The 12,357-nt window shown below is 48.8% G+C and overlaps 1 protein-coding gene across 1 annotated transcript in view; it reads left to right on the top strand.

Annotated features, from left to right (window-relative positions):
- LOC120039489 (protein unc-80 homolog) overlaps positions 1 to 10,664 on the top strand; it is a gene marked incomplete at its 3' end in the record, with an annotated part of 71,924 nt that extends 61,260 nt beyond the window's left edge. Inside the window, exons 36-46 of the mRNA XM_038984900.1 lie at positions 1,149 to 1,335; positions 4,706 to 4,837; positions 7,179 to 7,322; positions 7,609 to 7,709; positions 8,157 to 8,243; positions 8,439 to 8,622; positions 8,774 to 8,868; positions 8,981 to 9,070; positions 9,205 to 9,306; positions 9,773 to 9,953; positions 10,399 to 10,664. Of these exons, the coding sequence (XP_038840828.1) occupies positions 1,149 to 1,335; positions 4,706 to 4,837; positions 7,179 to 7,322; positions 7,609 to 7,709; positions 8,157 to 8,243; positions 8,439 to 8,622; positions 8,774 to 8,868; positions 8,981 to 9,070; positions 9,205 to 9,306; positions 9,773 to 9,953; positions 10,399 to 10,664 (1,569 nt within the window). The remainder of the gene's footprint in view (positions 1 to 1,148; positions 1,336 to 4,705; positions 4,838 to 7,178; positions 7,323 to 7,608; positions 7,710 to 8,156; positions 8,244 to 8,438; positions 8,623 to 8,773; positions 8,869 to 8,980; positions 9,071 to 9,204; positions 9,307 to 9,772; positions 9,954 to 10,398) is intronic.
- Between the last annotated feature and the right edge of the window lie 1,693 nt (positions 10,665 to 12,357).

The following is a 12,357-nucleotide window of genomic DNA, read 5'->3' as shown; positions in this document are numbered from 1 at the left end:
TCTGTCCATTTCCAGCGGGCAAAAGTTTGGCACATGGGGTCTTAATAATGTCATGTTCTCGTTGTAAACTGGTTTTGTGGTTGAGAAGACATCATATAACCAGATTACAACCAACTGGTCTCTGTTACAAGCAGGTAAACACGTATTTTTCATGACGAAATGAATGCGTCATTGGAAAGACGTTATATTTTGATTGTTATCTGGTCAGATAAGTTTAACACAATGTCCATTATACAACCAGTATACAACCGGACCATGCATGACGCCATTAAAAGACGTCATAACGACGTCATTGCAACCAGTTTTGCCTGCTGGGTTGTCTGACTCTCCCCAAACATTAAGAGCTAGGGGGAGGTGCTATACTAGGGGGCCTCGTACGGGCCATTCTGGATACATGCATCTTATACAAGCCACTCCACGTTTTCTGTATGTAATGCTCGATCTTCTTTTGGGAAAGCTGCATGTATTGGTCATTTTGCATGTATATACTATGCATGGCCAATGACGGCCATTTTGTAATTGTTCAAACGTCAACATTTTCACGTCACTCGTCACAAACATCCACTGTGATATCTCTGTCGGTGCCGGTTAGAATGCTTAAATGAGCTTTTGCACTGGATATACTCTCCTGATGGATTTGCATATAGTAAGTTTTACCTACAACTATTTACAATGGTAAATAATTGATACCTGTGCATGGTGTAGTTGATCTAGGGTTGCAAAATGTAGTTCACTTTCCCCAAATCCCCAGGATTCCTGCTTTTTCCTCATGATTCCGGAAATGTACAATTTGGGAAAGTTACAACCCTAATCTATAACCATAATAAACCCTAATAATGTTTCCAGTCTTATCAGGAGAATATAACGGCATGTGTCATCCATATATAACTGTCGGGAAGAGACACTTAGTTTACATTACCAAATGTTCACCAGATGCCAGTATTGTAATTGTACTATATACAGGACCCCCCTGAGAATGAGCCTATCCCACAGTCCCCTTCCCTGAGCCTCTGTGTGTCTCTGTTTGTCCTTTCTCTCCCACACCTCATACACACGGCCAACACACACACACACATCCTCCCCCACGTCCACCCTCCACACACACCCACACCCCTTTCCACATAAACACACACACACCACCTCTACAGAAATCTTTCTCTGCGCGGGCCGTGTCGCGCTCCCACCAGCGTGCCGAGCACATCCTGAAGAACCTGCAGCAGGAGGAGGAGAAGCGGCGTCTTGGGCGTGAGGCCAGCATCATCACAGCCATCCCCGTGGCCCAGGAGGCCTGCTACGAACCCACCTGCAGCCCCCCGCCCGAGCAGGAGGAGGAAGGTGGGTGGGACAACCATGGAGTGCTGGAGGCATCTCTCTTTTTTCATTTTCTAAATATTTGTTATTGATTTGAGGTGTTAATTAAAGTGATACAGCTCCTGTCCCATTCAGGAAACCACTGATTCTGACGAAGTTTGGAGAAGCACTAACTTAACTGAACATCTAACAATAAACCTAGAACCTATGTATTTAGGTTTTCTGCTCTTCAAAAATAACAAAAGCAACAAGCTTATACTGTTGCCCACACCCCAGATAACAGCCCTGTTGCCCACACCCCAGATAACAGCCCTGTTGCCCACACCCCAGATAACAGGCCTGTTTCCCACACCCCAGATAACAGGCCTGTTTCCCACACCCCAGATAACAGGCCTGTTGCCCACACCCCAGATAACAGCCCTGTTGCCCACACCCCAGATAACAGCCCTGTTGCCCATACCCCAGATAACAGCCCTGTTGTCCACACCCCAGATAACAGCCCTGTTGCCCACACCCCAGATAACAGGCCTGTTGCCCACACCCCAGATAACAGCCCTGTTGCCCACACCCCAGATAACAGCCCTGTTGCCCACACCCCAGATAACAGCCCTGTTGCCCACACCCCAGATAACAGCCCTGTAGTCCACACCCCAGATAACAGGCCTGTTGCCCACACCCCAGATAACAGCCCTGTTGCCCACAACCCAGATAACAGCCCTGTTGCCCACACCCCAGATAACAGGCCTGTTGCCCACAACCCAGATAACAGCCCTGTTGCCCACAACCCAGATAACAGCCCTGTTGCCCATACCCCAGATAACAGCCCTGTTGCCCACACCCCAGATAACAGCCCTGTTGCCCACACCCCAGATAACAGCCCTGTTGCCCACACCCCAGATAACAGCCCTGTTGCCCACACCCCAGATAACAGCCCTGTTGCCCACACCCCAGATAACAGCCCTGTTGCCCACACCCCAGATAACAGCTCTGTTGCCCACACCCCAGATAACAGCCCTGTTGCCCACACCCCAGATAACAGCCCTGTTGCCCACACCCCAGATAACAGCCCTGTTGCCCACACCCCAGATAACAGGCCTGTTGCCCACACCCCAGATAACAGCCCTGTTGCCCACACCCCAGATAACAGCCCTGTTGCCCATACCCCAGATAACAGGCCTGTTGCCCACACCTCAGATAACAGCCCTGTTGCCCACACCCCAGATAACAGCCCTGTTGCCCACACCCCAGATAACAGCCCTGTTGCCCACACCCCAGATAACAGCCCTGTAGCCCACACCCCAGATAACAGCCCTGTAGTCCACACCCCAGATAACAGGCCTGTTGCCCACACCCCAGATAACAGCCCTGTTGCTCACACCCCAGATAACAGCCCTGTTGCCCACACCCCAGATAACAGCCCTGTTGCCCACACCCCAGATAACAGCCCTGTTGCCCACACCCCAGATAACAGCCCTGTTGCCCACACCCCAGATAACAGCCCATGTAGTCCACACCCCAGATAACAGGCCTGTTGCCCACACCCCAGATAACAGCCCTGTTGCCCACACCCCAGATAACAGCCCTGTTGCTCACACCCCAGATAACAGCCCTGTTGCCCACACCCCAGATAACAGCCCATGGAGTCCACACCCCAGATAACAGCCCTGTTGCCCACACCCCAGATAACAGCCCTGTTGCCCACACCCCAGATAACAGCCCTGTTTCTCACACCCCAGATAACAGGCCTGTTGCCCACACCCCAGATAACAGCCCTGTTTCTCACACCCCAGATAACAGCCCTGTTGCCCACACCCCAGATAACAGCCCATGTAGTCCACACCCCAGATAACAGCCCTGTTGCCCACACCCCAGATAACAGCCCTGTTGCTCACACCCCAGATAACAGACCTGTTGCCCACACCCCAGATAACAGCCCATGTAGTCCACACCCCAGATAACAGCCCTGTTGCCCACACCCCAGATAACAGCCCATGTAGTCCACACCCCAGATAACAGGCCTGTTGCCCACACCCCAGATAACAGCCCTGTTGCCCACACCCCAGATAACAGCCCTGTTGCCCACACCCCAGATAACAGCCCTGTAGCCCACACCCCAGATAACAGCCCTGTTGCCCACACCCCAGATAACAGCCCTGTTGCCCACACCCCAGATAACAGCCCTGTTGCCCACACCCCAGATAACAGCCCTGTAGTCCACACCCCAGATAACAGCCCTGTAGTCCACACCCCAGATAACAGCCCTGTTGCCCACAACCCAGATAACAGCCCTGTTGCCCACACCCCAGATAACAGCCCTGTTGCCCACACCCCAGATAACAGCCCTGTTGCCCACACCCCAGATAACAGCCCTGTTGCCCACACCCCAAATAACAGGCCTGTTGCCCACACCCCAGATAACAGCCCTGTTGCCCACACCCCAGATAACAGCCCTGTTGCTCACACCCCAGATAACAGCCCTGTTGCCCACACCCCAGATAACAGCCCTGTTGCTCACACCCCAGATAACAGGCCTGTTGCCCACACCCCAGATAACAGCCCTGTTGCCCACACCCCAGATAACAGCCCTGTTGCTCACACCCCAGATAACAGGCCTGTTGCCCACACCCCAGATAACAGCCCTGTTGCCCACACCCCAGATAACAGGCCTGTTGCCCACACCCCAGATAACAGCCCTGTTGCCCACACCCCAGATAACAGCCCTGTTGCCCACACCCCAGATAACAGCCCTGTTGCCCACACCCCAGATAACAGCCCTGTTGCCCACACCCCAGATAACAGCCCTGTTGCCCACACCCCAGATAACAGCCCTGTTGCCCACACCCCAGATAACAGCCCTGTTGCCCACACCCCAGATAACAGCCCTGTTGCCCACACCCCAGATAACAGCCCTGTTGCCCACACCCCAGATAACAGCCCTGTTGCCCATACCCCAGATAACAGCCCTGTTGCCCACACCCCAGATAACAGCCCTGTTGCCCACACCCCAGATAACAGCCCTGTTGCTCACACCCCAGATAACAGCCCTGTTGCCCACACCCCAGATAACAGCCCTGTTGCCCACACCCCAGATAACAGCCCTGTTGCCCACACCCCAGATAACAGGCCTGTTGCCCACACCCCAGATAACAGCCCTGTTGCCCACACCCCAGATAACAGGCCTGTTGCCCACACCCCAGATAACAGCCCTGTTGCCCACACCCCAGATAACAGCCCTGTTGCCCACACCCCAGATAACAGCCCTGTTGCCCACACCCCAGATAACAGCCCATGGAGTCCACAACTACAGGTCTTAGTTGTAATACACCTTGAATAATGCAGTCAGCCAGCCACGGGTAGTTTCATGTTGTGACTGACTCTGAACCCTCCCCGCCAGCAGAAGAAGAGGTCAACCTGGCGTCTCGCCGCATGTCCGTCACTCCGTCCTGCACCTCCAGTAACTCTCACAGGAACTACTCTTTCCGCCGCGGCTCCGTGTGGTCAGTCCGCTCTGTGGTCAGCGCCGAGGGTAAGCCTGTGTTACCGTGGCAACCACACACATGCCCACTCACTTGTAGGCGTCATGTTCCAGTATCCATATTAGGATCCCACATAGAGTGCATGGCTAGTACATTGCTTCATTCTAAGTGGCAGGCTAGTATAGATGTCAGAATGGTATTTTGAATGCTGGTCAGATTCAAGTCACATGGCGAGGAATAGGAAATCAAATCCTCACCTGATAATATCTGATAAAAGCACGATGATAAAATCATTCCTTTACACAGAGTTTGTACATATGGTAACCTTTAACTTCCCAACTACAGTAGAACACCTTCCTAACTACAGCAGAACACCTTCCTAACTACAGTACAACACCTTCCTAACTACAGTAGAACACCTTCCTAACTACAGCAGAACACCTTCCTAACTACAGCAGAACACCTTCCTAACTACAGTAGAACACCTTCCTAACTACAGTACAACACCTTCCTAACTACAGTAGAACACCTTCCTAACTACAGCAGAACACCTTCCTAACTACAGCAGAACACCTTCCTAACTACAGTAGAACACCTTCCTAACTACAGTAGAACACCTTCCTAACTACAGTAGAACACCTTCCTAACTACAGCAGAACACCTTCCTAACTACAGCAGAACACCTTCCTAACTACAGTAGAACACCTTCCTAACTACAGTAGAACACCTTCCTAACTACAGCAGAACACCTTCCTAACTACAGTAGAACACCTTCCTAACTACAGTAGAACACCTTCCTAACTACAGGAGAACACCTTCCTAACTACAGTAGAACACCTTCCTAACTACAGCAGAACACCTTCCTAACTACAGCAGAACACCTTCCTAACTACAGCAGAACACCTTCCTTACTACAGCAGAACACCTTCATAACTACAGCAGAACACCTTCCTAACTACAGTAGAACACCTTCCTAACTACAGTAGAACACCTTCCTAACTACAGCAGAACACCTTCCTAACTACAGCAGAACACCTTCCTAACTACAGCAGAACACCTTCCTTACTACAGCAGAACACCTTCATAACTACAGCAGAACACCTTCCTAACTACAGTAGAACACCTTCCTAACTACAGTAGAACACCTTCCTTACTACAGTAGAACACCTTCCTAACTACAGCAGAACACCTTCCTTACTACAGCAGAACACCTTCCTAACTACAGCAGAACACCTTCATAACTACAGTAGAACACCTTCCTAACTACAGCAGAACACCTTCCTAACTACAGTAGAACACCTTCCTAACTACAGTAGAACACCTTCCTAACTACAGTAGAACACCTTCCTAACTACAGTAGAACACCTTCCTAACTACAGTAGAACACCTTCCTAACTACAGTAGAACACCTTCCTTACTACAGCAGAACACCTTCCTAACTACAGTAGAACACCTTCCTAACTACAGTAGAACACCTTCCTAACTACAGTAGAACACCTTCCTAACTACAGCAGAACACCTTCCTTACTACAGCAGAACACCTTCCTAACTACAGTAGAACACCTTCCTAACTACAGTAGAACACCTTCCTAACTACAGCAGAACACCTTCCTAACTACAGTAGAACACCTTCCTAACTACAGTAGAACACCTTCCTAACTACAGCAGAACACATTCCTTACTACAGCAGAACACCTTCCTAACTACAGTAGAACACCTTCCTAACTACAGTAGAACAACTTCCTAACTACAGCAGAACACATTCCTTACTACAGCAGAACACCTTCCTAACTACAGTAGAACACCTTCCTAACTACAGCAGAACACCTTCCTTACTACAGCAGAACACCTTCCTAACTACAGTAGAACACCTTCCTAACTACAGCAGAACACCTTCCTTACTACAGCATAACACCTTCCTAACTACAGTAGAACACCTTCCTAACTACAGAAGAACACCTTCCTAACTACAGTAGAACACCTTCCTTACTACAGCAGAACACCTTCCTTACTACAGCAGAACACCTTCCTAGCTACAGTAGAACACCTTCCTTACTACAGCAGAACACATTCCTTACTACAGTAGAACACCTTCCTAACTACAGCAGAACACCTTCCTTACTACAGCAGAACACCTTCCTAACTACAGTAGAACACCTTCCTAACTACAGTAGAACACCTTCCTAACTACAGTAGAACACCTTCCTAACTACAGCAGAACACCTTCCTAACTACAGTAGAACACCTTCCTTACTACAGTAGAACACCTTCCTAACTACAGTAGAACACCTTCCTAACTACAGCAGAACACCTTCCTAACTACAGCAGAACACCTTCCTAACTACAGTAGAATAAGGTGGTAGTGACTCATGGGTTGTTCTTGTCTACTAGATGAGGAGAACACTACGGAGCACACACCCACTCATCACATGCTGCAGCCCCCCCAGGCCGTCTTCCCAGCATGCATCTGTGCTGCCGTCTTACCCATAGTGCACCTGATGGAGGACGGGGAGGTGCGAGAGGACGGTGTGGCAGGTGGGTGGCGTCGCTCAACACAAACTGTCATGTACTGTACTAGAGAGACAGAGGGAGAGAGGGAGGGAGAGGATGAGAATAGAATACATTCTGTACAGGGTGAGATCAGACACCTGTAGATACATTCCGTAGATACCCATAAGGCCACTCTAGAGTCCACTGTAACACAACACATTGCCTTTCAACACAATACACGCTGTTGAATAAAATAGAAAAGCAATGTTTCGGTCTGTCCTGATAAAACTCATGATCATTTTCTTATGATCCATTTACCATGATCCTGCAGTGAGTGCAGTGGCCCAGCAGATCCTGTGGAACTGTCTGATCGAAGACCCCGCCCTGGTGCTCAGGCACTTCCTGGAGAAGCTCACCGTTAGCAATCGACAGGTAGAGCAGCCGTTGTCCATCAAAATACTCTTTGCAGTCTCATATGATAGGACCAATAGAATCCAGTATGTTGTTCGATCTATGTTGTTATGGACCAAATCTGTTGTTAGTAGACTACCTCCCTGTTTCAAAACGTTTCAAGACATTTTCTCTATACTAAATACAAAAAATGACAGGTGGTTCTTACACAAAAAAAATTATGAGACAGAACTCTAAAAGTTACTTTTCTTTTTTCATGTTTTTTTTTTTCATGCTTTTTACAGCAGGCAGGGGAAAAGTTGTACACAGACGTTTCGGTTTGTATCACCTTCTTCATGTATTGGGTTAAGGTTGTTTAAGGTTGACCGGAATGTTACCTGCTTTTTCCCCCCACTGAACACAACCCCTCATGTTGTTTATGTGTTTTTCTGTTGACTTTGAATTGACACATGTTTCTATGTGTATCAGGATGAGCTGATGTACATGCTGAGGAAGCTGTTGATGAACATCGGTGACCTCCCGGCCCAGACCTCTCACATCCTCTTCAACTACCTGGTGAGACAAGACATCAGTCTATGTATATCAGACAGTATTGATCAATCTGATGACAAGATTAATGAAGATCTCGCTCTTCCCCCTCTACTTCTCTCTCTCTCTCTCTCTCTCTCTCTCTCTCTCTGTCTGTACCCCATTCACCTGTCTGTCTGTCTCTCTCTCTCTCGCTTTCCCTCCCTTCTGCTCTCCCCCTAGGTGGGGCTGATTATGTACTTTGTGCGTACTCCGTGTGAGTGGGGTATGGATGCCATCTCGGCCACGCTGACCTTCCTGTGGGAGGTGGTGGGCTACGTGGAGGGGCTCTTCTTCAAGGACCTCAAACAGACCATGAAGAAGGAGCAGTGTGAGGTCAAGCTGCTGGTCACTGCATCCATGCCAGGTAAAGGCCATTTTAAAGGTTACCAAAAGGTCATCCCTGCCAGGTAAAGGTCACTGGATGCCAATGGGAGCCCAGTCATTTGACTGTGTTCCATACTATAATGTTGACTGTTACATGTGGGTAATATAGTAAATCATGTATGTCCTTGCAGGAACCAAGACCCTGGTAGTGCACGGGCAGAACGAGTGTGACATTCCTACCCAGTTGCCTGTACATGAAGACACTCAGTTTGAAGCCTTGCTCAAGGTAACTTCTCATCATAGAGTTCATCTGCATTCTACAGATCCTGACAGAATCATCTTTCTTAGTGATACACTGAAGTCATCCCCAATCCGTTGTCCTCTCTCTTCCCTGACAGGAGTGTTTGGAGTTCTTCAACATCCCCGAGTCTCGGTCAGCACACTACTTCCTCATGGACAAGCGCTGGAACCTCATTCACTATTCCAAGGTTGGAATTCCCATCCATTTCCAAGCGGTGTTATGAACTGTGAGGTTATGTGTAGATGTCTAGAATGACCATTAGAGTGTCTTCTCCATCAGTGACTACATAATGTGCTTTCTGACTGTCTTCCTCAACTGTAGACCTTTGTGAGGGACATCTATCCGTTCAGGAGGTCTGTGTCTCCCCAGCTCAACCTGGTCCACATGCTGCCAGAGAAAGGACAGGAACTCATTCAGAAACAGGTACAGCAGGTCATTGTGTGTGTTTGTAGTGTGTTATGTTTCAGGTTTAAAACTCACAGTTAAAGCCACACGCTGCAATTTGTGCACTACACCAAAGAGTACACACAGTATAAATGACAAAAAATCTCCCAACTGTGGCTTTAACCGTTTGAGAAGTGTGACCTTCTGTTTGTCTGTCCATATCTTTACTGGTGCCTCTTGTGCGTACTTGTGTCCCCTCCTATCTCTCCCTCCATCCCTCCCCTCTCTCCCTCCCCTCCCCTCCCCTCTCTCCCTCTCCCTCTCCCTCCCCTCTCCCTCCCCCTCCCCTCTCTCCCACTCTCTCCCCCCTCCCCTCTTTCCCTCTCCCTCCCCTCCCCTCTCCCCCTCCCCTCTTTCCCTCTCCCTCCCCTCCCCTCTCTCCCCCTCCCCTCTTTCCCTCTCCCTCCCCCCCCCCTCTCTCCCTCCCCCTCCCCTCTCTCCCTAGGTGTTTTCCCGTAAACTGGAGGAGGTGGGCCGTGTTCTATTCCTCCTCTCCTTGACCCAGAACATGCCGGCCATCCACAAACAGTCCCATGTGTCCATGCTCCAAGAGGACCTGCTCCGCCTGCCCTCCTTCCCCCGCACGGCCATCGACGGAGAGTTCTCTCTCTTCAGCGAGCCACAGGGTAAGACTGGGGTGGACCCTATCTTCAATGGTACCTGAGTGAACAAACAAGACAATAAAGAGAGATGATCAGAGTTGGGGTCAATTCCATTTTAATTCCGGTCAGTTCAGGAAGTACACTGAAATTCCAGTTGCAATTCTCTTCAATGCTTTTCAATGAGGACAACTTGGAATAGGAATTTGGTTTACTTTTTGAATTGACTGGAATTGAAATGGAATTGACCCCAACCCTGGAGATTAGTTGCATTTTAAAATGAAGATGTAATAAGGTAAAGTACTGTAATACATTGTATATCTGGGGTGCATCTTCAAACTAGACAACACAGATCACAAAACAAAAGTCTACCAACACTTGGGAAGTTTGAACGCTAGATGTTTCAAAAAGTCTTCATTGCAAAGGGGCTTCCATAGTGAGTTAGCCCCATATTGTGACATCTTCTCCCCAGGCAAGGAGCTCTTTGGCCTGGACACTCTCCACAAAGTCCTGTGGATCAAACTACTAGAAGAGATGTTTCTGGGCATGCCCAGTGAGTACCCGTGGGGGGACGAGATCATGCTCTTCCTGAACGTGTTCAACGGCGCCCTGCTGCTGCACCCCGAGGACAGCGCCCTCCTCAGGCAGTACACGGCTACTGCCATCAACACGGCCGTCCACTTCAACCACCTGTTCTCCCTGAGTGGATACCAGTGGCTCCTCCCCACCATGTTGCAGGTAGGTAGTACAGTTCTAGGATCAGTTTACAGGTCCAGCAGGTTGTTGTTCTCCATTAGAGGCTGAAAATGTGGAACTGATCTGAGATCAGTTTCATGTTGCTACTTCATCCACCTGCTTAAAGGTTAGAGATCTAGGATAAATGTAGCCTCCCTAAATCCTAACCCCAACCATTACAGGAAGAAGTCACATAACTGGACTTCAATGCAACCTTGGCACCATGCCAACCACTGCGCGAATGTGTCTCGCAATCTGTCGTCATTGTGAGAGGGGCGGCGGGCGGCAGGTAGCCTTGTGGGTAAGAGCGTTGGAACAGTAACCGAAAGGTCGCTGGTTTGCATCCCCGAGCCGGCAAGGTGGAAAATTGTGCCGTTCTGCTCTTGAGCAAGGCAGTTAACCCCCAACAACAACAACTGCTTCCCAGGCGCCGATGACGTGGATTAGGGCGGCCCCCCGCACATCTCTGGTTCAGAGGGGTTGCGTCAAATGCAGAACACACATTGGTTGAATGCATTCAGTTGTACAACTGACTAGGCATCCTCTTTCCCCTCTCTGTGAGTCAGTCTCACTACATAATATAGCGCTGACTAACAGAAACACAGGCCGGGTCAGGTTACAGTTGAGTTGAAGCCTGGGAACAGACGGTTATAGCCACTAGCAACGCAGGGTCAATATGTTGACGATGGAACTCTTCAGTGCTTCATAATGGAAGACTTACACAGAGAGCAGTGCAGGTCAATCCCAAATGCAGCTGGATTTATTTAGTCTTGATCTGGGAAATTGTGCTGCTGACAACTCAATGGGCATTGCTCATTTAAATCACAGGATTTGAAAACATGTATTGCATTGAACCCTATATAATAGCCCATGTTTCTTACTAAGCTTTGATATACTCTACTGTGTAACATTTGATTGAGTACCTCCATTGGCCTCTGAAAGGGCCCACAGAATCCTCCTAACAAGTTGTGTGATTAGAGAAACATTCACATGGTTGCCATGGTGTGATTAGAGAAACATTCACATGGTTGCCATGGTGTGATTAGAGAAACATTCACATGGTTGCCATGGTGTGATTAGAGAAACATTCACATGGTTGCCATGGTGTGAAAGGCAGGACAACAACTATGTTGATGATATTGATATTAAGTGGTTTCACCTTATTTGTGTTTAATCTTGATATTAGTTGTTGTCACCTTATTTGTGTGGGTTTATTTAATTTCTCATAGAAAAACCTAGTGATCCAAATGCCTACTGTTTCCACTATTTGTGTGACTGATGGCCTGCTCTGACTGGAATGAAGGCAGCTCCGTAACCACTGTAGCAGCGTAGCTGGGCGGCGAGGGCTCTACTGTCGGCCGCATTAAGGGCTGCTCTGTGTTGTCTTTGCTGTCCCCCGTTGGAGCGATATTGATGGACACTGTGACATCCTCCAGATTTCCCGTGGGCTCAACTAGGCCGGGTAGTAATCAATCAATCAAATGTATTTATAAAGCCCTTTACATCAGCTGATGTCACAAAGTGCTGTACAGAAACCAGCCTAAAACCCCAAACAGCAAGCAATGCAGGTGTAGAAGCACAGTGGCTTCTACACCTGATTTTAAGGTTTTACTGCTTAACCTACAAAGCATTACATGGGCTTGCTCCTATAGTATTTAGTATTTATAGCAAATTATTTGAGTACTTCAAATAGAAG

The sequence above is a fragment of the Salvelinus namaycush genome, unplaced genomic scaffold (genome assembly GCF_016432855.1).
Source record: "Salvelinus namaycush isolate Seneca unplaced genomic scaffold, SaNama_1.0 Scaffold275, whole genome shotgun sequence".
NCBI classification, from domain to species: domain Eukaryota; kingdom Metazoa; phylum Chordata; class Actinopteri; order Salmoniformes; family Salmonidae; genus Salvelinus; species Salvelinus namaycush.
The sequence above is the reverse complement of the archived record's forward strand: the minus strand, read 5'-3'. Positions and strand labels throughout refer to the sequence as shown.